General features: G+C 39.9%; 1 protein-coding gene across 1 annotated transcript; it reads right to left on the bottom strand.

Annotated features, from left to right (window-relative positions):
* Positions 1 to 1,051: 1,051 nt before the first annotated feature.
* On the bottom strand, positions 1,052 to 19,729 carry TNFRSF8 (TNF receptor superfamily member 8). The gene is made up of 11 exons (XM_058039467.1): positions 19,658 to 19,729; positions 12,451 to 12,541; positions 10,126 to 10,248; positions 8,609 to 8,758; positions 8,419 to 8,512; positions 7,337 to 7,611; positions 6,990 to 7,100; positions 6,358 to 6,405; positions 4,769 to 4,794; positions 2,364 to 2,571; positions 1,052 to 1,296 (listed from the first exon to the last, which is right to left on the bottom strand). Exons 1-11 carry the CDS (start codon positions 19,727 to 19,729, stop codon positions 1,052 to 1,054), a joined length of 1,443 nt encoding a protein of 480 aa, XP_057895450.1.
* Positions 19,730 to 25,162: the final 5,433 nt, after the last annotated feature.

Raw genomic sequence — 25,162 nt, 5'->3', positions numbered from 1 at the left:
CCTGTGCAAAAGTGCAGTCAGCACTATTACATTTACAGTTACTGAACAAGCAGCACTGAGGATTTAAAAATAGCAGAACACGGGCCAGTTGGCCACCAAAGAGGTTTGTTTTTAAAGGATATGCAAATCAGTGTCACCCTGATGATTAGGAACAATTCTAAAACAAGTAGATTTTAACAATGTTCTAGGAAATAACTGCTGTGCCTCTTTTTTCAGTAGAAAAATAGTTTCTTTTCTTCATTTCTCTTTTTACAGGCTCCACATTGGGCTTAATCCATAGTTCATTCAATAGCCAGATGCTCAGCCAGTTTGGCTTCCATCAGAAGAAGCTGTTTTGTACACTTACTAATGATTTGATGTAGTAAAAAAAAAAAGAATTGGACTTCAAAACCTAGAAAGAATGGCCTAAAGTACAGTGGATGTCAATTAGTTTTATTTGCCTTCTATTTTCAGAGCCTGTGTGGCACCTTTTGGTCCTAATTCCTCAAGAAACATGAAATCCACAAACTTGAGAGTTATGTTTATGCTAGGGAAAACTGAGATTATTATCATTTTCAACCAAAAAGTTGAAGCCTTGAGTAAATGCCAGATGTTGCAAAATATATTACAAAATTTAATGTATTGGAGTAGAAACAACATGGCTGAGTCTCAAGCTTGACTCAGAATCCTGGCCAGAATTTTCACAGCTAATTGAAGTAACCAGACGTAGATTTCAATCCATTCCTTCACACTGAGAAAGCAAGCTATGAAACTTCAGCTGACACCCAGATGTCCTCTAAATTAGGCAGCTTTGATTCAAATTTGTTGTCAGTATGATACTGGAGATGGGGAAATGGAAGTATTTGATGTCAGCTATGAGGGCCAGCAGTTTGGATGATCCTCTCCTTTGTGAGATGAAATAGTTTCTAACTCCTTGTCTGAATGTGTTTCAGTGTTTTCCAGGAGTTTCCCAATAATCCAAGGCACAGAGTGTGTACCTCCCTTGTCACAAATTCAGCCTTAGTGTCACTCTGGATGATTCTGTGTCTCCCCACGCCCTCTCTGGGGGCTGTCACTTCTCAGTGGCAGTGGTGGGGTGGTGAAATTCCTTTCCCTCCTCTTCCACAGGCACCAAGACATCATTCCCTGGAAAAGACTCTGTTTCCTGCTCTGGGTAGTGCATTTCCAGCTCCTCTTCTGGGTTTTCCTGGGCATCAAGGGTATTTTCACAACCTTTGACAGCACAGTTCTTGCCGCTGGGCACCTCTGAGACAGACCCCACGATAACAGTGTCAGCCTTCATGATGTAGAGTTTTTCTGAGGAAGGAAAAAAGTAGTGCTGAGCATGATGAAAAGTCACTACTGCCCCAGAAATGGCTGGTTTTCTATGTAAAATTTTTATTAGCACTCTGGACATTTCACATCAAGTAGATTGTGCTTAAGCCACTGAGCTAGAGTTGGAGCTACACAAGAAAAACCAAGTGGAAAAGGCAGAAGATATTCACAAGGATCTGTCAGAAGATGCAACTAATTGGGATCTAAAGAATCCAAGGTTTATGCTCCTGCTGTTTCAAGAAACAGCACCATGTAAAAGAAACCTGCACAGAAGTTATGGGTTCTTAGGACCTGCAAAGAAATTAGTTTCTTTCTAAATGAGAGTAAACTACAAAGTTTTCTGAATCTTGGGTCCAGCTTGTTGTTGTACTCCTTCACAGAAAGGAAAATAAGGTCTTTTCAATGGCTTAATTCAGAAGGATGCTGCACATCAGACAATGTAGGGAGATATTTGGATATGGTAAATCAAATCATCACATTCATCCGAATCCATCACTCACAGTAAAAAACAGGAAGGGTGTTTAGTAAGGAAAGGTTAGGTTTTTGTAATATGAAAAATAACACCTGCAAATAACCTCAGAATTGGGTTTGGAAGCACTGCCAGGGTGTCCCAGGTAAGAATTCACCCCCTGTGAATGAGCTCCTTGCCTGAATTTATCTCCCACCCTGTGTCATGGTCAAAGACTTCATGGGAACACATGGGAGACACATTTGAATCCATTATTATGAAACCAGGGAAGAAATTTACAGCTAAGTACAATTCTCACTCAGTATGACAGCATCACCTTCCAGCTGACATATTCAAATTCCTTCTGTAAAATCTACATATTGCAGAATGAAAAGGAGGAAGAAGGGACTTTTCTGTCAAATTCATAGTGACTAAGACAAAGATGAAAAAAAAAAAGCATTATATTAATATGAATAGGTATTTTTGGGTCAAAGATCTGGGCACTGAAATTCACTAATAATCTTGGGATGACAGTATGTGCCATGTTTGAAAATGGGAAAAAAGAAGATGACAAAAGGAAATAAAAGAAAGCAAGACTCACCAATTCTGTTATTTGTGTGGTCTCTGACTCGAGGATCCACAGGGCACTCTGGGGCATTGCCACTGCTTGGTGCCACCTCAGCCACACTCCAGGGAGGACTCTGGGCTTTTTCTGGGCTGGACACCAAGTTATTGTTGGTTTCCAAAGGAAGGGTTCTCTCAATCAACTCCTCCTCTTCCAGCCCACTCTCTGTGGTCAGTATGATCTTCTGCCAATAGAAACAGGAGAGCAGGAGTGGGGTGAGTGTAAAAGCACCTTGGGCATGGCAACAGGTCCACAATAGCAGAATGTCCTTCTTTCAGGAGCAAATTAACTCCTACAAAATCAGGGAGCAAAATTCAGCCTCAACCTGAGGAGTCTCTGCAGATAAAAATTTGATTTTAAAGGTGACAGAAAAAGCAAAAGTTCTTTTTTTTGTGTTTGTGGTTTTTATGCCTGATATTTTATACCTGTTTGTGATTTTTATGGCAATGCCTTTAGCATCTGTGTCCTTCTTATCCTCTTTTATTTATTTTATTCACTCCTCTTGTTTGAGACTCAAAAGTAGACCAGAAGCTGGATTTAAATACTATTAGTGTTTAAAATCTTCAGGAGATTCTGTGTTTCCTCACTCAAAAATAGCAATGTTCCAAAGCGCCCAACAGGTGTGGGAACTTCAAACTCCCTGCCTGACTCAAGACCATATTTCAAAATACTGTTTCTAAGCTGAATTCACAGTTTTCTGATGGCATTTTCAGGAACGTACCTCATTTCCACTGAAGAAAATATGTTTTAGCTACCTCTTGGACTCTGCAAAGACCTATCATGTTCCTATGGAAGAATAGAACAAGCCAGAGGCCAAACTGATTTAACTTCAAAAGGTAATGTCAGATAGAAGACACAAGTTCAGAATACCTAACACATGAAGAATTAATTACAAGCAAGAATTAATTATATACAAGAATTAATTACAAGCAGTTCTTTAAAAGAGGAACCAAAATCTGAGAGAGGGTTAATCACAGTTTTCTGGTGGTTCTGATCTTCTTCTGTTTCCACAAGGGTGGGAATGAAAAAAAGAGACTTTGAAATGTGCACTTTATAACCCTTCACATTTTTTCACAATTTTCTGCATCACAGTTTTCTGGTGGTTCTGATCTTCTTCTGTTTCTACAAGGTTGGGAAAGGAAAGAAATATTTTGAAATGTGCACTTTATAAGCCTTGCTCATGTCTGACTCTCTATAGAGGCAAGAATTGAGGCTCCTCACAATTCAGGAATTCACAATTGCACACTGAAATTATGACAGCTGATTGCAACCAGAGTGGCTGGAAAAAGTCACAGACTATCTTGTGTGTGTGTGCAGATAGACAGCATTTAAAAGCAAACTCATTTAAAACAACAACAAAAAATTAACAGTCTAAAGTGTGATTTAGCAGATCTGGGCATGTAAAGATAAAAAGCCTAATAAACTGAGAAGACTCAGAGAATGAAAGTGGCTGGAATTTCACTGACAGAGGGGAAATCAAACCAAGCAGTGATGATTTCAGCTGCTTTCTGTTGCCATATTGACTGATGTTTGTCCTGTTCACCTGCAAACTGTGCTGGAACACCTTTGTCCTGAAGGAATGGCAAACCAAACCCACTGTGCACCCACACCACAGCCACGCCAAACCCTGCAGAGGGAAGGAAATGTGGAGGGACAGAGAAGAAAAGCACAAATCCCATCTGTGGGACTGGAGCAGGAAGATAAAATGGGAGTGACACACCAGAGTTCATCCAGAAGGAAGAAAAGGCATCTTCATGCTGTGATTTCAGATCTTGTCCCATGGAATGCACCCCAAATGGCTGAACACCAAACCAGATCCCCTCACAAGCAAGGCTGGCAGCTGTGGAAGAGGTTTTACAGCAGCTTCTGTCAGCCAGAGAGAAGCTTGATAAGAGATCCATGTTCACCCCTGAAAGAATTTCCTACCAAGGTTGTTGACATAGAAACCAAGAAAGAAACAAGGATAAGTAAGAGAAACCTGCAACTACCTATTCTAGGTTCCAGGAAGAAACCTGCAAATGTCTATTCCAATGAACATTTTGTTTGTCTTTCCTGACCAATGAATAAAGTGTAAACTTAGTTTTGTAAGAATGTATAAAAAGCATGCATGCTATAATAAAAACAGTTTGAAGCCTTCTGAAAATGGAGAGTTACTTTGTATTGTGACCATCTCAACTATCACATTATTTAACACCACATTAACCTCAGCTCAAGGCATGAAAATATCAAGTCCTAATACATCTCATCCCACCTAAATTATTGCATATTGTAGAGGGAAGTCCAAACTAAAAGGCCGGCACTTTTTAGACAGGACATTTGAAAATAACATGATTTACTTTGGCATGGAAAGTGATCTGTTGTGGAATATTGTTCACACTTACTGCACATTTGTTCACGAGATCTGAACCTGCAATGGAAAGGAAAAACATTATCAGAAGAAACATCATAAATATTTTATGAAGTGATGATGATGATGATGAATGTTAATATATGCTCTGAAAGATCACCTAGCAATGTACTTCCTGAACCACCCCATGTGCATGATGGCTTTCTTAAAACTCAGGGCACACTGAAATGAAAACTCAGGTTCACTTCACACTCCTTGGTGGTTCCTGCCAAGACTGTGATACCTTGCTGTCCCCAAAGCCTCTTGCATCACTGTCCCCACACCACAACTGGTACCCATCTTATGAAAAAAATGAACTGATGGAACTGTCTAGATAAGAACAACACAAGCTTATTAAAAAGAAAAAAAATTAATAACTTTCTGCTGGATTAATTAACAAGTTTGGTCAGTTCATAAAAATGTCAGAGGATTATTAAGGGGTGGGATTTTATGCAGTTTCATTAGCAGGGAACTCTGGGCAAAGGAGGGAGGTGAGAAGGAGGGAGTGTACAACACTTGCAGCACCACGAAGGTAGATGGGCTCAGCCTTACTAATTTCACCCTGATGTGCAATCACCTTTATTTTCAGAGCATCAGCTCTGTAATGCTGCACAGTAACAGCTTCTATTGTGCAAGGCAACTGAGGGAGAAAAAATCCCATTTAGAGAAAATTAAGCTGCACACAAGTTTTTAAATTGCATTCCTGAATGAATGAATATAGAAAGCTCTGCTGTGTGGTGATTAGAATCTGACACGACAGAGAATAGATCTGGCAGTGGCAGAGAGGGGATCAGCTAAATGGGTAAAATGTTTGCACTTTATGGGATCTAGGCAGGTTTTTTTCTGAACAATCTCTCATATTTGACTGACTGAAATCAGGTGTTTTGCAGCACTGGCACATCACCCAGCCCTCAGCAGCAGTGGGGACAAAGTGCCATCTGCTGGCACCTGCTCACACCCAGCTCAGGAGCAACAGCACTGGCCCCTGCATGGGACAGCAGCAGGGACATACATGGGACATGAGAAGCTTCCACTTTTTATAAAATTCTATAAAATAAAATCCCACGTTAAGCTATCTATAGTAGATATCTTTGTGCCCAATGGAGAGGAATGATGAGAAGGACTCCATCTTAGAGAAGGCTAATTAATTACTTTATTATACTATATTAGTCTATATTATATTACACTATATTATATTACATCTAAACTAAATCTGTCAAATGGTCAACTGCACAAAATCTCGTGACTGTTCAGTGACAGTCCTGACACACACACACCTGGATCCAATTGTTCAGTGAATGAAAACACTCACACAGAATCCAATTATCAATTCCTTTCAGGTAATTGATCAATTCCCTTCAGGTAAACAATCTCCCACCATGCATTCCACTTGTGAACAAGCACAGGCACACTAAATGAGATAAGAATTGTGTTTTCTTTCTCTGAGGTTCAGAGAATGTGAATCCCAGAAATATTCTTGGGAAAAATTGTGCCTTGCTTTTCTCTGTGAAGAGAAATGTTGTGACAACTGTCTATTTATTCTTCAGACACAAGGATGGCCCTGCTGGCCCCTCAGTCACTCACCTGGAGGCTTGAGCACGTATTTGTGTGCGATGACCGAGTGCAGGTGTGCTGGTAAAAGAAACTTTCATTTAGTGCAACTCACCATGGACCCTGAAGGCCCCAACAGCTTCACCACACCCACAGATCTACAACCAACCTACAAAGGTGCACACCCTGCTTTCTATAAAAGAGGGAATGTGGTTCTGCAGACACACCTCACGTGTAACTGCAGGCAAAGCTACGGGGAGTCGGTGTCAGTAAAAATCACCCTTCCTCTCATGCCCAGAACCAAAACTACTCACACAACACTTCAGGCATCTTTTAATACTAATGTCTGAGATAATAATACTAATTTATACTACTGTTAATACTGTCATTGTCATCTGACAATACTAATTTAATACTAATGTCTGAGAGAAGAAACAGCTAGTTACCTTTTCCCCTCTTGTAGGTCACCCACCTGCTTTGCTCCCTAAATTCACAGCTGCTTCCATCTTTCGTGTTCTCCAACATCCTGCATGGGCAGCTTGCCCTAAACCCTTACCTGGCCTACAGAGAACATTCTCTTCCCCAATGACCTCCACAAATATCCCCATATTTGAGTTTCCCATCTGCTGTTTGGCAGATGCAGTGTTACAGCTTGAGAAACTCACGCTTTCTCCTGAGGACCAGGATCCTCTTCTTGCAAACCTTCCACTTCCAAAACACCAGCATGGCCCCAAGCAGCACTGCCAGGGAGAAAACCACTGCCCACAGCACCACACCTGCAGCACAGAGAGAGGGAGCACAGGACAGGCTGAGAAAAGGCAGAGGGAAAGCCATGAGTAGATCCATGGGTTTGAACACAGGACCGTAGACATCACTTCACAATTCAGAGGGCATTTGCAGGAAGTTCCCACATAAAAATTGTGTTTACCAAAGATGCTTCCAAATAAAAAGTGCTGGAGAGAGTAAATGTTAAATGAGTAAAGTTAAATGAATTAAAAGAGGTCTGTGTTACCTCCTGTTGTCATCTCCCCCTTGGCTGAGGTGGGAGCCTGAGGTTTCTCCTCAGGAGTTGAGCTGGGATTTTCAGTTGTTGTGACACTTGGAAGGTCACCACTAGCTGAGGTCACCAGGTTCTCCTTTAAAATCCTCAGGTCAAAGTTGTTTGTTTCATTGCTGAATCTCATGGACAAAGTGCTTGGAGTGAGGTAAGTGGGCAGCTGCTCCAGGCAAACTTGGTCGTGGGTGGCATTTCCTTTCCTTAGGGTGACTTTGTTCAGCTTGGCACAGCTGGGTGTGAAAAACAACAGGAACAAGGCACATGTTTGCCATGTCACAAACATCCCCTTGGTCATTTTTGTACCAACCACAATTATTGCTTTCTGTGTAAAAGTCATTATTCTTCTCATCCCTGTGGCATTAATTCTTGGCCGGTGCAAAGCTGCTGCTCACACAGGTGTGCAATTCCACTGTACTTAGTAACTAAAAATGAGGCAAGCAGGATTCCTTTTTCCTTTCCTTTCCCCTTTCCTTTCTCCTTTCCTTTCCTTTCCTTTCCTTTCCTTTCCTTTCCTTTCCTTTCCTTTCCTTTCCTTTCCTTTCCTTTCCTTTCCTTTCCTTTCCTTTCCTTTCCTTTCCTTTCCTTTCCTTTCCTTTCCTTTCCTTTCCTTTCCTTTCCTTTCCTTTCCTTTCCTTTCCTTTCCTTGAAATTTCCTTTCCTTTCCTTTCCTTTCCTTGAAATTTCCTTGAAATTTCCTTGAAATTTCCTTGAAATTTCCTTGAAATTTCCTTTCCTTTCCTTGAAATTTCCTTTCCTTGAAATTTTCTTTCCTTTCCTTGAAATTTCCTTTCTTTGAAATTTCCTTTCAATTTCCTTTCCTTTCAATTTCCTTTCCTTGAAATTTCCTTTCAATTTCCTTTCAACTTCCTTTCCTTGAAATTTCCTCCTTAAGAGAGGCCTTCTAACCTCTGCACATGAGCCCACAGTGATTCCCTTGCTTCAAAGATGAATTTGTTTACTTTGCACTGACATACCCTATTCCATCCTTCATTAATTTCACTCAATTAGCCAGTCCCACTAAAGAAGCACAGACTTACTTGGTGTGGGGTTTGCAGATGTCAGTGCTAGAGCTTTGATCAGAGAAGGTCCCAGGAGGGCACTCTTCACAAGTCACATCATTTGCTGCGGTGCCTGAATAAAAATCTCGATTTAGAACCAAATAAAACGCATCAGGCCTGGCCTGTGGCCAGGAGCAGGACAGGTAAGGTGCACAGGTGGGATTCCTACCCCTGATTTTGACCCCAAAGCCGGGTTTGCAGGCAGAGTGCTGCTGGCAGCGGGAGCAGCTGTCCTTCACGGGCACCTGGCAGAACAGGCCGGGCCGGCACTCGCACACGCGGCTGGAGCTGAGGGAGCACGGCTGCTTCTCCACCAGGTCTGGGGGCAGCAAACACACACAGGGGCAAAACACAGACATCTTGTGGTGTGATCTGATCAGGGTTTACCTCAGAACCTCGGGTCCCTGCCACGTGTGTCAATCACTTCTCCTTTCCCCTCCCAGTCCTGGAATTCCAGAGTGATTGGCAGAATTCAAAAGATGCCCTCTACCACTAGAGAGACATTAAGCTATCCAGGTGTCCTTTGTCCCTCAAGACCTCCTCTCCTGTACCTGGTCGATGGCTCCCTGCCCCTCTCCCCAGGGTTCAAAGGAACAGCAACCACGGGCTCAGGGAGTTCTGTTGGAGCTGGTGCTGCATTCAGAGGCCTGTGGGCCAGAATAAAGCTCTGGATCCAAACCCTCCATCAGAACTGACTCCTTTCCTTCACCATCGCCTTAAAGCTTCTCCACCAGAGGTAAACCTGAGGAACAGACCCTGTTAAGAGGGCTCCATCTTCAGCCTCCAGAGCTCCTGCAGGCCTGGACTTGTCTCCATGTGCCAACTGCAGCACCCAACCAGCCAAAATTGTCTGTGGGGTGAAACACCACACACCCAGCCTGCCAAAAGTGTCTGTAGGGTGAAACACCACACATCCCACAGCCAAAAGTGTCTGTGGGGTGAAACACCACACACTCAGCTGGCCAAAAGTGTCTGTGGGGTGAAACACCACACATCCCACAGCCAAAAGTGTCTGTGGGGTGAAACACGACACATCCAGCCAGCCAAAAGTGTCCATGGGGTGAAACACCACACATCCAGCCAGCCAAAAGTGTCTCTGGGTCAAACACTACACATCCCACAGCCAAAAGTGTCTGTGGGGTGAAACACCACACACCCAGCCAGGCAAAAGCGTCTCTGGGGTGAAACACCACACATCCAGCCAGCCAAAAGTGTCCATGGGGTGAAACACCACACATCCAGCCAGCCAAAAGTGTCTCTGGGTCAAACACTACACATCCCACAGCCAAAAGTGTTTGTGGGGTGAAACACCACACATCCCACAGCCCAAAGTGTCTGTGGGGTGAAACACCACACACCCAGCCAGGCAAAAGTGTCTGTGGGGTGAAACACCACACATCCAGCTACCCAAAAGTGTCTGTGGGGTGATCCAGCTACCCAAAAGTGTCTCTGGGTGAAACACCACAGTGCTGCTGTTTGGTCCAGCAGCAAGGACCAGACAAGCTCAGGCACGTCCCATCTGCAATATTGGTAATTATTCCAGTAGAGCACCTTGCAAGGTGGTCTATTGGAATAAATGTAAATTTTGCTGTGAAAATTCTAAATGAATAAAACACACAAATTAAGTGTAAATAAAATATACAGAGAGAGAATGTAACTGTGAGGTGTGTATGGAGAAAAGCAAACCTTTTGAGCATGACACACAGGCATCACATTGTGGCTTTTTGGATTCATTTCTCAGATACTGATCAGGTCCACATGTCAGGCAGTCTGCTGGATTCTGAGGACATGCTTTCTTTTTAACATAGCCTGGAGGAAAAAAAAACAAAATATACAAGATACCTATCAAAAAATGGGCAGAAAATCATCCTGAAACATTCTTGTCTGCTTGTTTACCTGTTAGACACATTCCCACAGTCTTCTCTTAGTTATTTGGTTTCTCTGGGACATTTTTATTTGGTTTCTCTAGGGCATTTTTGCCTTTCCCATTCAAGTGTTAAGGAACAGGTCCAGGACACAATCCCAGCTGGAATGGACTGCTGCAGAATGGGCAGTAAGAAGTGATTTGCTGACAGAAAAGACAACCAAAACTCCATGAGGGCCACTGTCCTGCCACTACCAAGTTCCCAGGGAACTGGGTTTCATGTTTCCTTCTTTTCTTCATTTTATTTAAAGGACTTTTAGAAAAGCTCCTCTTTCTTTGCAGTGAGCAGCTGAGTTAGTAGCAGATTTGAACAGGTTATTGCTTGAAGGAGTAGTGGACAATTAAGGTGGAAAGGGATTCTTATAACTTTTATTGTGGAGGAGTCCAGGACTGACATGGGGATGTAGCAATGAAGAATCAGCAAAGGTGAACTCATTACAGCCTGGTGTAAATAACTCATTACAGCCTGGTGTAAATCAGATCTCTGCTTCTCACCCAACCCTACCATGACATCCCTGATGACAGGAGCTTTGGTGTTGAAGAAGAAAAGAGCTTTTCTTGGGACTGTCAAAGTCACATCCCCACCCATTTTTTTCTTTTATTGGACCATTTTTTTTCTTTTATTGGGCCATTTTCTCCATCCCTTGCTCTGATTTATATCTCCAACTTCTGAAGGACTCTAGTGGTGTGCCCAGGATGTCCCAGTGGGAATCCTGATGGAACTGGATGCAAATACAAATAAATACTGGATGCAATCAAGGACTAAAACCCTCTGTATCATCAGAACACAAATGCAGGTCAGAAATTTCCTTTAAGAAAAACGAAAGAAAAAGCCTTCTGCAAGAAGATACAGATGGTGGTGAATAAAATACCCACCCACTGAGGGGGTTTTGGCCAGTGGGGCAGTTTCAGACATTTCCAGAGCTCTTGTCTCACCAAGATGTTTCCTGTTGCTGACCTTATGTGCCTCTGAGTCACAGCCAGCCTCTAGCAAAATGTGTCCCCTGGCAAGGGACTGTTTCCTCCCTCATTTGAGACACTTTACAAACTGCTGTGACTGTGAGAATAATGTCAGATTTTCCATACCTCCATTTTATATTTTTTTTATCTCTGAGAAAAAACTAATTTAGCCTAATTTCACTGTGCTAATTCACACCCAGAGGCAAGTGTTGGGAAGGATGAAGGTTTGACAAGAAAGTCTCACAGATATGTGTGCTTGGCAGAAAGATCTTTAAATGTAGAGGCTGATGAAGGAACAGAGATGGAAGTAAGTCTGGATATAGAAGAAAAGAATTGCTGAGCCATTCTTACTGGATAATTAATATGTTAGTTAGAAGGGGTTTTTATAACTTAGAGCAAAGGATAAATCCACCCCAGACAAGATGTTTTTACCAAGCAGAAAGACAGCAAAGGCAAACAAGCCTGCCAATGTTGCAAGTAGAAAAAAGGTCTCAGAATTTTCCACTGCAAGAAAACTGAATAACAACTTCTAGCTTAAGCTGTAATGTACTAACTTTTAGTGATTGGAGAATGATAACATAAATATGGTAATTATAGTAGTTATGATGGGCTATAGATAAAAGTTAAGGTATAGATTGGTTCTGCTGTGTTAAGATGCTCAGCAAAGAAAAGTGTATAATGCATTGTGACCAAAAGAAAAGTATGTAATGCATTGTAACCTAAACCAAAGGGTCTCCAGGCCTGCCTGCAGCTGGAGCTGACAGCTGTGGGCACAGGCTCTGGATAGAATAAACTGCATTTTGGAGAGCTCCTGGAGTCCCACATCTCTCATTCAGGCACTTACAGGCAAGTTTGAAATGAATTCTTTGACCTGGCTACTTCAGTGTCAAGTGAAGTGATAAAATCCCACAAAAGTTCTATCACTTTATCTGGTTTGCATGCAGACTGCACAGGAGCAGGAGAGTGGAGAATTGATTCACATCTGGAGCCACATTAGAGAGTTATTAATGAGATTGCCCCTTTCTTCAGGGACAAAATACAACTCTGCAGATCCACAGGGTTCCTACTGTCTCCATGAGAAGGGCTCCATATAAATTATATGATTATAAACTGAATTATAAACATACCTGGGGGACACTGGTAACAGCAGTTTTGTGATGTTTCATCATAGATCCAATTCTCTCGCGTGTCACAGGAATGAGATGGAGTTAATGATGTCTAGAAATTGAAAGAGACAAAAGACACAATTAGAAAACAATTAATTAATTAGAAAACAATTAATTCTCTACTAGAGCAGATCCCAATGCCTGTCTCAAGCAATGGTGGTGGCAGATGGTGAGGAAAAGCCCACAGTTTTTTGAAAATTCAAGTATTCCCAAAGCAACTCAATTATTGTCTGCATTTCCTTTAGACACATTGCAAAATTGCAATGCTAATTGCAGTTAGCAAAAAAAGATTGTCCTAAAAATAAAAATAAAAAAAATAATTACTGCCCTAAAATTATTTCATGTTAATTGGAGCTAAGGATTTGGTGTAATCCACAGAGGTCACTCCTGTTTGCAGTATCCAAGTTTTCTGTTATTTATGCAGTCACACTGTTTGAATTTAGCAACCTAAGTTTCTATTATAAACCAATAAATTATTTTATTTATCATTAAGAGACAAATCCTGCAAGAGGATTTTGCCTTGAAAAGAATGCAAATACTCCCATGATGAAGCCCTTATTCAAATAACTAATCCCACTTCTGTTGTGAGTGGTCTTCAGAAATAACCTTTCATCACTACATAACCAATATTTATTTAGTTAAAAAAAAAAAAATTAAATAGTTTTGATATTAGCTTACAAAATGAGACCCAACTACAATTTGTAACATAATAAGATTTAGTTTTTGTATGGCTGGGCCGCTACATGCTCTGGGAAATTACAGTGCTACAAGTGTTCTGATGAAAAAATCTGATTTTTGAACTTGGTATCTCCCTTAAGAATCCCCTAAAAATGTTGTTATCTGAAATTCATTTTGAGTAGTTACTAGAAGATATGAATAGTGATTGTTTTTGTGGGGGGGTTTGGGGGTTTTTCTGTTAAGAATTAATAAATCCCCTGGAGATTTTCCCACATGATACTGGTAGAGCAGTTAAATATTTCAGAAACTCCACGTCTCACTTTCTGCCAATGAATTTCCCACTGGTCTTTGAAACAATACTTGCTGTCACTGGGCAGAATCTCATGCCTAACTCATTCCACAGCCCGTTCTCCTATGTAATACATATAAAATATAAAACATTATGTAATTTCCATCAGAAAACAGGAGCTTTCAGTCAAGGAGGAAATTAACAGAAGAACAAGAAACAGAAACACATCGAAACCATTAAATTTCATCCAAGCCCAGTAAGAGAAGTGAGACCTGTGACCAATCCCTGCACTGTGAGCCCTGGGCTGCCCTACAGGCACATTTTGTGCTTGAGAGGAGCAGCAGTTTCTGCCTGCTCAGCCTGACTCAAACCACCTCCAGAAGGTGCACCTGGTGTTTTCCTGCTCTGAGGAGGAAGCCCCAGACTGGAGGAAAGGGAAGTGGTGTCTCCTCATCACGTGTGCCATTCACATCCTCTGAAATAATCCCTGCACCCAGGGCTTTTCTCCTGGGAAGCTGAGAAGCCTCAGAGAAAAGGAAAACAATTCTTGTTTCATTTGCTTCTCCTGTGTTGTGCCCATCTGGAATCTGTTTGGAGGTTGTTTTCCCACAGGTAAATGCCTGATTAGACTCCAGTGTGAGTTGTTTTAATTCATTAGCAATTTCAGAAATAACCTTTCATCACTACATAACTGATATTGCTGTGTCAGGACTCCGGAAAAAGTCACGAGTTTTCATTATTATCTTTTTAGCATTTAATAAGTATCCTTTCTGTATTCTTTAGTATAGTTTAGTATTCTTTATACATAATATAAATAGTATATATTTATATTGATATTGATATTGATATTGATATTTATATTTATATTTATATTTATATTTATATTTATATATATTTATAGTATATATATAGTGTGTGTATATATAGTGTATATATATAATTTATATAATTTATATATAAAATATATAAATTACAAATTATAAAATAATATGTATAATATATATTATACATATTATTTTATAGTTTATAATTTTTATATATTTATATAAAAATAATTTATGTTTATTTTATATATTTTACATAAATATATAATTATATTTTATATAAATACATATTATATAAATAATTTCTAATTTTATATGTTTATATAAAAATATATAAACCATTTTTATATAGAATATAAATTTATAAATCTATAAATATAATATATATAGTATATATTTATATCTATATATAGATACATATATATTTATATATATAAAGATATATTTTATATATAAAGACATTTTATATATTTATAAACATATTTTATATATTTATAAACATATTTTTATATTTATATATAAATAATTTATAATTTTCTATATTTATATAAAATATATTAAACATTATTTATATATAGAATATAAATTTTATAAATCTATAAATATAATATATAATATATATTTATATCTATAAACAAAGATACATTTTATATATAAAGATTTTATATATTTATATATAAATAATTTATAATTTTATATATTTATATATAAATGTATAAACATTATTTATAGATATAATAGAGTTTTTATAAATATTATATACATAATATAGTATAGTATAATAAAGTAATAAATGAGCCTTCTAAGAACATGGAGTCAGACATCCTTCCCTCCTTTGCTGGGGCACCCTACAAATACAACACCCACCTCTGTGTGCAGGGGAGCCATTGCCACACAGACACTCCCAGAAATGACCAGTCAGTCCCGAGTTAATTAGTGAATTACCTGTTTCTATAAAGAAAATTCAAGAAACAACACCATCCTGGCTGTGGCCAAGTCAGCCTGGATTAGTTTCTCTGCAAGAGCTGTGGGAAGTCACCACAAATACTTAATTTTTAATTCCTGGCTCTCCTGGGCAACCAGCTCTGGCTGCAAATGAAGCTGAATTTTAAACAAGAGTGCAAACCCTTGAACTATTGAATTACTAATGCAACACATAAGCTTACAGCTTATTTAATTGTCTGGTTTGGGGTTTAAATAAAAGAATAGTGTCTGTGTAAAAATCTGAGAGAACTTTTTTAAATGTGCGAGAGCTTTTAAAAAAAGTTGCAGTGCCAAGAATATGAAAATGAGGAATTTAGTATTAAATTCTGCTCCTGGTTCCAACAGTGCACATTCTGATTATGGATTTGACCTGGTGGTAGTGCAGGGATAAATCACTGCACAAAGTAGGCCTACATATTAAACAGATTGTACATATGAGAGAGTACCCAAGCTGATTTTCCCCCTTTCCACGGGAGGGCAGCCCTGCTCTACAGCCACCCACAGCACACAGCTCATCCCTGGCAACTCCACAAATGCTGCTCTCAAGTGTCCAGCTACAAGCATAGCTTTGTACCCACCTGTACTTCTACTGAGCCAAACCCAAGGTGCTCTGCTCTGAAAGAACACCTCTCAATTACTGTGAAAAATGAGTATTTTATCATTGGCTTTTGCAAATATTAAAATGAATATTATATGTGTTATGTTAGAAAGTTATGCTGTGTTAATTTTCTTAAGTAGTGTGTTAAATATAGCTTTAGGTTATAACAAAATGTTAAAATAGAAACTATGCTATGTAAGATTTTTTTTTAAGAAAAGACTCACACCGATCTAGCAGCCACAGCACATCTGAATCTTTCATAGAAAGAGAATTTATTGCTTCATTATCAGGAGAAATGAACTTCTTCCTGCCTCAATCAGCTCCTGCCCCATCAGGATTCAGAGGAAGAAGCTGACACTGCCCAGACAGAATCCTGTGTTTGAGTGGAATTTCTGCATCATGTATGAGGTGTATGAATATGCAACAGGCTGTTGCTTTTAAGGGTTAATCCTCTGTTAACGTGGGTCCTTTTTCGGGCTTATTTTGCCCAGAAAGAGGTACCCAGACTGTTCCTAACTCTTTGTTTTTATTGTCTCATATTGTCCTAATCCAAATTGCTCAAATTATTATTAGTCTAATTAGATTGCTATTTTTATAAACATTTTATTACTATTAAAGTTTTAAAATTCTAAAAACAAGTGATTGGCGTTTTTCACTATTACCCCATCTCTAAATAAAATAAAATAAAATAAAATAAAAAAAAAAAAAACAAACAAAAAAACACCAAACTCTTAATCCAGCAGAAATTCATTATAACAAATCCCAGCAGGATGTCTGTGCCTGGCAAACCACCTTCTGAAGATCCCTTCACATCTCATCCATGAGCAAAATGCCTGTAAGTCAGCATCTGCTCAGCAGAGGTGTTTCATGAGTTTAAAAATTAGCACAGATCCTTTCAGTGATTAAATAACATTCATGTCAGTGCTCAGCATCAGTCACCATGCCCCCATCCTTGTCGTCTTTTCCCTCCAAATCCTAAAGCTGTTTGACTCCTAATGTGACCTGTAACAGCAACACAATGATGCAAAGTTCTGCTCTTAACTCAGCAGGAAGGTTGGTCCCAGCACTCCCAGAGGGATTAATGAAGAAATACCAGATTTATTGCAATAACATCTGCTATTGCCATTAGACTTCTGTTTGTAAATGTGAACTATAAAAAAACCCTTTAACATTAAAACCCTTTAACCCCAGCACCCCCCTCCTCTAAGGGGTCAATGAAGAAATACCAGTTTCATTGCAATAACATCTGCAATTGTCATTAGAACTTCAACTTCTATTTGTAAATATGTATTATAAAAACAACCTTTAACATTCCAAGATCACACACATATTGCAGTAAGGCATGTGGTGGACAGTAGGTCTTTATCCTTCTCTTTCTCTTCAAATAAAGGCTTTGGATTTAGCAGGAGCTGGAACACATCTTGTGAAAGGAAAGATGCAATTCCTGCCCTGCTTGGGCTGCTCTGGGACAGCAGGCACTGGTTTAGAGCTTTCAGTCACTCAGCAAGTCAACAATGTTTTTTTTTCTTTTCTGAATGCATTGCAGATCAAGGACCAATTAAATAAAGCAAACATAAAGATCAAAAGCATTTGGGTTTTTCAGCACTTGCTTGAGAGAATTTGTTTTAGGAAATAGGCTTTTTACAGCCCTTCTGACTTTCCACAGAAATGTTTGCTATTCCAATCTAAATAATGGAGTTGTAAAAGTGGTGCTGAATTCAGTGGCTACTCTGCAATTCAGTCAGGACAAGGTTTGACTCATTTATTTATGGTTTTTTGAACTCATAGAGAAAAAGTGACTGTGAGGCAGAGTAAGAAATGGGGCTTGCTACAAATGAGCTGTAAGTCAGGAAGAAAGCATATTACGGTAAAAAAGAAAAAAATCTCCCAGCAGTGGCTATTCTAGAACTGACTAATACTGCAGCAAAACAGTTAACTGTCTGTCAAGCCTCTATCCAAATTCTGACAGCACAGAAAAAGCTGATAATCTACAGCTTCAAGTAGTCAAGCTTCATTTGCTTGATAGTAAAGACGTTATAACAAGTGAGAGTTCTCTGAATATAAAAAGAAACAAAACCCAGACTGTGGACTGAGGTAAGATGGAACATGGTTTAGAAATATGACCACTGAACAGTGACTTGCTCACATGAGAAAGTATCACTTGTGCTCCATTAGCAGTAAGAGCAAATATTGCTGCAGGAGAGGCAGTGCAGGACAGGGCAAAGCCAAATCCTCATCCCAGAAATGTCTGTGAAAATTTTACACTGAGTCTGAACACTGACAGTGAACATCAGAAAACCAAATTTTCTCTCTGCCCCATTCATTTTGTGAACAAACCACCAAAAGTGATGCCAAAGAGAAAGAATATAATCTCTTTGTTTCCACTGGCTTTTCTCCTAAAGCAGTCTGCATTCAGCACACTGGACAAGCTGATCTGAATGCCTTCCCAAGCATTCCTCTGGGGAGCAGGAATTCCTGACTCCAACCCCACAGAACATTTATCCCTCTGTACCTCAGGGAGGAGACTGTGGCAGGACAGATAATGTGGGGAAAGTAAACCAAATTTACAATGTGGGAGGGGAATTTACAACAGAAGACACAAAAGCAAACTCCCACTCCTACCAAAAGAACCAGGGGGATGTTTTTCAAATGTCTCTGAAGAGGGCACAAAACTTGGTTATTTTCAAAGATTTAAGTGGAGTCAGTGTCTTGTAAAGAAATCTGGCAGCCCAAGTGTTGTGCTGGATTTTTTAGTTCCAATATACCCTAAAACAGGTGTTTTAGGCTAGCACATGCTTGTATTTCCACTCTAAGGGAATATGGCTCATTTCTCATCCAACACTCCATGCAAAACTCACCTGCCTGACCTCACCTGGGCAGCCTCTCTGTGCCTGACCTTTCTGCTCTTTAAATGTGAATTTTTCATTGTCAGCCAGGGAAATCACCTGGATTTCTGCCAGGTGCTGAGGGCTCATTGCCGTGTGAGCCACGGGAGGAGGGGACCAGTGGCAGTGGGTGGGTGGAAGCAAACCCACAAAGAGCTGATAGCATCAGAGCAGGGAGCTGCTGTGCATCTACAGCATCAGCTGAGCACAGCTAGTGGGTTGTGTCTATTTGAAGTGATTTTTGATTCAGAAATAGTAGTGGATTCATGAGGAAGTCAATGTTAGTAAGGTAGGGGAGTGTAAAGGAAAAGATCTATTATTGTTTAGCCGCTACACATTTCAATTCACAAATAGTAGTGGATTCTTGAGGAAGTCATGAATGTCAGTAGAGTGGGGGGGGGTGTAAAGGAAAAGATCTATTATTGTTTAGCCTCTACACCTTTCAATTTGCCTCTCCTGACTTGCATCAGCAGTGGGCAGCAGCCCTCTGACCCAAGCTCTGCAAGGATGTGCCTGTCACAGAGCACACAGGCAAAAATAAAACCCCCCAGCCCTATGAAAAATAAAACCCCCCAGCCCTTTCCTCACTCCCAAGCTGTTTTGTTCCTTTTTATACTCAGAGAACTCTGACTTGTTGATAATGTGCCTGGAGCTGCAGCAGCTCCAGCAGTGCCAACCCCAGCTCATATCCCACTCTCCTGCCTGCAAAGACCCCAGAGAGGGCAAATTCCCCTGGCTGCTCTGCTTTGTGCCTTTATCACCTTTAACCCATGGTGCTGCACAAGCCCTGCTTCTGTACCCATCCCACACCCACCTCAAGGGCTCTGCACCCCAGGTGCCCCAGGATGGCTCTGCAGCCCCAGGTGCCCCAGCCCTCACCATGCAGGCTCCTGGTGTCCCCCTGCCTTACCTGTGGGGATGTCTGGCTGTCCTGGAGCAGCAGCAGCAGCCACAGTCCCAAAGGAAGGCTGCAGGCAGCCATCTGAGGGGCTGTTAGATGTCCCTGGCTGCCAGCACTGCAGGTGACACAGGTGGGTTGTCCCTTCTGGAGGCTGAGACCCTTCCACAGCCCCACCAAGTCATGCTCCTCGCCTGTTCCTTCAGTCCAGAGACATCCCAGCTGCTCAAGGCAAGCAGGCTTTGAGACTCAAGTTGAGTTGAGGAAACAATTTAGAAGGAAGGGGGAGGGGGGCTGCCCCAGAAGAGAAAAAGTAAAAATAGAACAAAACAAAACTGCCTCAGTGCCCAGCCCTGGCGCTGCCGGTTTCTGCCAGTCGGTTGTGAGAGCCCAGGTTGTCACCCGGGGCACAGGGCTGGCTGTGCTCAGGCTCCTGAGTCATCTGTGCTGCCCTGAGAGCTCCTCACCACCCCAAAGCCTTGGCCAGGCACTGGTCCAAGCCCTGCCCCAGCCAGCAGCCACTTCTTCAAGAGCTGCAAGCAAGCCTCAAGGAAGTTCCCAGTCAGAAACTCTAATTCTTTCAGCACAGTCATTCTACTCCTGTTTGGATGAGTGGGTGCAGAGTCACAACCAACCGTGGTGACTCCTCTAAGATTCAGGCTTTGCACATTGCCACTTCAAATAGCAACATACTGCAGACCTTCCCCTTGAGAAATCTTCCCTTTCCCCCTTGAGAAAGCTTCCCTTTCCTCCAATCCCAGGAGAAAATAATAATTCCTGGTGATGGCAATCATCCCTAAGACTGCACTCATAATTTCACTCACTTTCATTTGTTACTTTGGATGGGTTTTGTTCTGATGCATGGAAATGTTTCAGTTGGTTGAGGATGTCATGAAGCCTCCTTATCTGCCCTAGTATAGTCAAAAGTGAAGGTTAGCCACTTCAAAAAGGCAAAGAGCCTTGAAAACCCTCTGAGGTACACAGGAAAATAATGACAATTTGAATTCTCACACCTCTGGGTTGTTTTTTCTTTGCTTCGCTCCCTTATCAACAACAACAAAAGAAATGAGAAAACACTGAAGTCAGAGAAATTATTATTATTTTACTAAAGACTCGCAGCCACCTCACTGCCATCACCACCAAGCACCAAAGATGAGCATTCCACAGGGACCCTGTGTAAATATTTTCAACTCACAGCTGCAGCAATTTCAATTCCCTCAATTTCTTTCTCCAGAATTCCATCATACAAACCCCAGGAATTTTCATCCTGGTGTGTGTCACACACAATGCATCTCTTTGCCAGGGCACTGCTCAGTTTCTCAGCTCTCTTAGCTACAGAAGCTCTTGGGGTAGATATGCCTTATAGGTCTAGAGACAACTAAGAATTTCAATGCCAAACCTTGATTTTCCTAATTAAGTAATGGGCTAGAACACACCTTAATCTTCTATAGTAATGTGCCATTAGGCAATTATGCCAATTTATTAATGCAGTTTCAAATAACATAATAATCAGGACAATTGATGAGATCTGTTTGTATTTTTCCCTCCTCTCTGTGATAGTTTTCCTCTTATCAAGCCCTATCCAAGCTTTTCTAGCTAAAGAACAGCACCAACATCACAGAGAGCCTGGAAGGTTTAAGTTACACTGCTGAAGTCAAAGTATCTGATGCAACAATTACTGATGTGAGCACAAAAATCTGTGTGCAAAAGACTTTCCCAGAACTGGTACAGGGAGAGTTTTCTGGCCAATTTTCCATAGGAAAACCAAAACGAGCATACCAAGGATTTTTTTATATATATGTCTATTCATTCCTTTTTAGTGAATGATAGCAATAATTTTTAACCCATTGGATAACTTAATTCAAATTTGTCTGAGAGGGCAATGCCATTCAGTTTTACAAAGGTTCATGGAGCAAGATGATGTTGGATAAAGGGACAAGTGGCTGGTGGCACTCACTGAGGGAAAGGCTCCTTAATGCTCCTGAGAGGAAAAACTCCACTCACACCTCCAAAGTGAAACTGGACTGCCCAGCTGCCATTCTTCCTTGAACTTCTTGATCATTCAGTCCTTTCTTGATTGAACCAGATATTTACAAGGATAGGAAGTGAAAAGTGCTTATTGCTGCTGCTGGCCTTTCAGAAAGGCTGTTACGTGACAAAATGTTATTACAAGTGTGCAATAACAGCAACACAAATAAAGAGGGTGAAGAGGTTGTGCCACAGGAGCATCACAGCCTGTGTGCATTTCCAAGTGAATGCATTTTTTCAGAGTTGGTTTATTTTGATTTCAAATACAACAAAAGGGGCTTTCCAAAAGAAGCCCTATCAGTAACTGGAAGAAGCACCTCCATTTTATAACAAACCCACGCTGCTGTTCTCTACATGGTGGCTCTGTTTCCTAGAAAATAACCTCCTCTGTTAATATGAAAAAACCCCACAAACAGAACAAATAGAAGCAAATAACTAACCCCTCACTCTCTGGCCTTCCATCAAAGGACAGTGTCTGTCAGGAAAAAAGGGGAAGCCCCTGTGAGCATGCTGTTAATAATTATAATGTTTATTTTATATTTGATTACACATGTCTGTCTCTGGCACCTGGATCACTTTTTCCTTTAGATGTTGAAGGTGGTGATGCTCTCACACTAGCTTTCTTGGCATTTTCTATTTTAATTCAGAAAACCCTGTAAGTCAGGGGTTGTTCAAATGCCACTTGGTACCTGGAGCAAGCGAATGCAGAGACCCAAATAAGCCACAAAAGAAAGTCTCCACCACATGCCCAAAACATCCCTTCAGCAATGCCTAGAGCCTTTCAGCAATGGAATACTCCAAAAGGATCATTGATGCACACATGTGCTCAAGCAAAAGTACTCATGACATTTTCTAATTTTGAAATAACTCATGTTGTACTTTTATCATGGTTCCTTCTGCTTTTAAATATGTATGTTCTGTTAATATATATCTAGCTGTGTATAAGAGGGGAAAAAAAAAACACCAAGAGAAGTGTCATCTCTAAACTTCTGACAGATAAAAGAGACCATGAAATTTAAAAGGATACATGTTAAAATACCTTGTCTAAAATCTGTATTTCAGTGTCTGTCAGTGTTGTTATTCAGAGTGATGCCAAATTGATTGTTGCCTTTATATATTCTCTATATTCTTTACAAATATATTTGTAGCTCTGTAGCCTATTATTGTATTCAAAGCTAGCATTTTACCCACTCTATTAGACAGAAATAAATTCCCTGGGGGCTCCAAGCCCTGAGGATCCAAGGTTTGGCTCTCTGGGAGCCAAGATTGAAGTCAGCTCTTTGAGACACATTTTCATAAAGAAAATTCAGTTTCTATCTAAGAGGGTGGAGGGTTTCACAAAAGGGTAGAAGCAGGGAGGAGTTACTTCATCACTTATGCCTCTAATAGGGGATTCTTGTCAGTTATGGTAATTTGATAAACAAAAATTGTATCTGCTTTATGTTACATGTGCATCTCTGGCACTTTCCATCGAGTGTTTTGTGTGCTATAAGGATCCTTATAAGGGATAATGTTTCTCTATAAGGATATATCTACCTAATCCATCTATAGGGATAATTTTATAAAGAATAATATAAAGAATCCCTTACAGGGAACCCCTATCATCACCTAATTCTGTTTCTCTTGTACATTTAGGACCACTGAAACAGCATCAGGAGAATTTTGCCAGCACTATGCTGAGAAAAAAATCACCAAATTCTTGCTCATTACCAGAAGAAACAATGCCAGAGCTCAAAACTTCATGAGGAGCCCCAGGAGCACTAAAGGCAGGGCTGGTTGAGATACACATTACACACCTTGGGGTGTAAATTAAAAAAGAAAAGAGAAAGGAAGAAATGCATTTCCTGCAATGAGAAGTGCAGAGAAGCTCATGTTTAAGAAGGAAAGCAAGAAATTAAGAAAGCCAAGAATTACTTTCTTGCTGCCTTTCTTGATCTATTTAGGCATTTTAGCCATGGGAGAGCTCTGTGCCTGGGAGACCCAGATAGAGACACTGTGGTAACAACACACAGGTTTTGATGATTTTATATATACTGAACTTCTCATTAAAAAAAAAAAAAAAAAAAATTATAATTGTGTATATATATATATATATATAATATATAACATATAAAATATATAATATAATATATTTATATAATATATAATATATTTATATAATATATATTATATATTATATACATTATATATTATTCTATATCATATATAAAATATAAAACATATTTTTACATATAATATATAATATAAATTTATAATGCGAATTATATACTTTATATATTATACATATTATATTTTAAAAAATATTTTTATATACTGAACTTCTCAGTAAATATAATATCTAGAAAATATCTGTATTATATCTATAATATATAAAAATATAAGAATATATAATATATAATGTATTATATATTATATAGTATATAGTATATAGTATATAGTATATATATTATTTTAAATTTTTTTTAATACACAATACTGAAATTCTCAGTAAATCTTTCCACAGCCACAGAGGACAGAAGGAGGGAGAGCGGCACTGGTGCAATGAGATCTCACCAAGATCCATCACACAGCCACTCACTGGGGTTTGAACTGGCTGTAGCTGACACAGTATTTGAAATTGCACATGGAAGAAACAGAACCTCATTTATGCCACAGGTTGACAAAATTCTGTCCCTCTCTACCACTCTGGTACTGATATTTATTTGGTGACCCATGCAATTCTCATTCTTAGTATTAAATATTTGTCAATCCATTCAATTATGTGACTTTAATAGATTAAATACACTGCAGGTACTCTTGAGAATATGATCTGAGAGCTGTCTTGGTTAAGCAATGGCTTAAAAAAGGGTACCCTCAGGGAAAAAAAAGGTTACCATATTAATAATAAAGATAACAAGTCTTGATTTCCACTTACACTCCTTTACATGTCATTTAGATAACTTTTATGTGGACAAAAAAATCTTAAACCTTTGTTTTCATTATCTGAACTAGTACTACTGCCTTACATAAAGGGACAAAATAACTAATGTAACAACAAAAAATCTGTATAAAATATCTTTTACTGCCCCATAGTAGCCTCAAAACTAAAGTACATTTTGAGTCAGACTGAAAAATGAGAAGAGCTGACAGAGAATTCAGTTCTCTTAAGAAAGCAGGGGCTTCCATGAAAGAAACCAAAATCATATCACAGAATTACTGTCCACAGGCTGAGAGAGACAGAGAGGGAGAGGGAGGGAGAGAGAAATGACCTCAGATGAGAGATCACACCATGTCTGTACTTTCAGTAATTCTGCCTGCAGCTTCTGGAATGGTGGTACAGTTACACATGGTCACTCTCCATAGCAAAAGCTCTTGGAAGAATAATTTGGAAAAGCACCAAGAGCTCCAATTCTGTGCATTTTAATCCCAAATGAAAAATAAAAAAGTCTGGGGAAAACTCACCAGGGGGTTAAAACAGAGAAGTTGGACTCATCAGTTCCCCACAGTGCC

This window comes from Melospiza georgiana, chromosome 22, assembly GCF_028018845.1.
Source record: "Melospiza georgiana isolate bMelGeo1 chromosome 22, bMelGeo1.pri, whole genome shotgun sequence".
NCBI lineage: Eukaryota > Metazoa > Chordata > Aves > Passeriformes > Passerellidae > Melospiza > Melospiza georgiana.
This window is presented reverse-complemented; position numbering and strand designations above follow the sequence as displayed.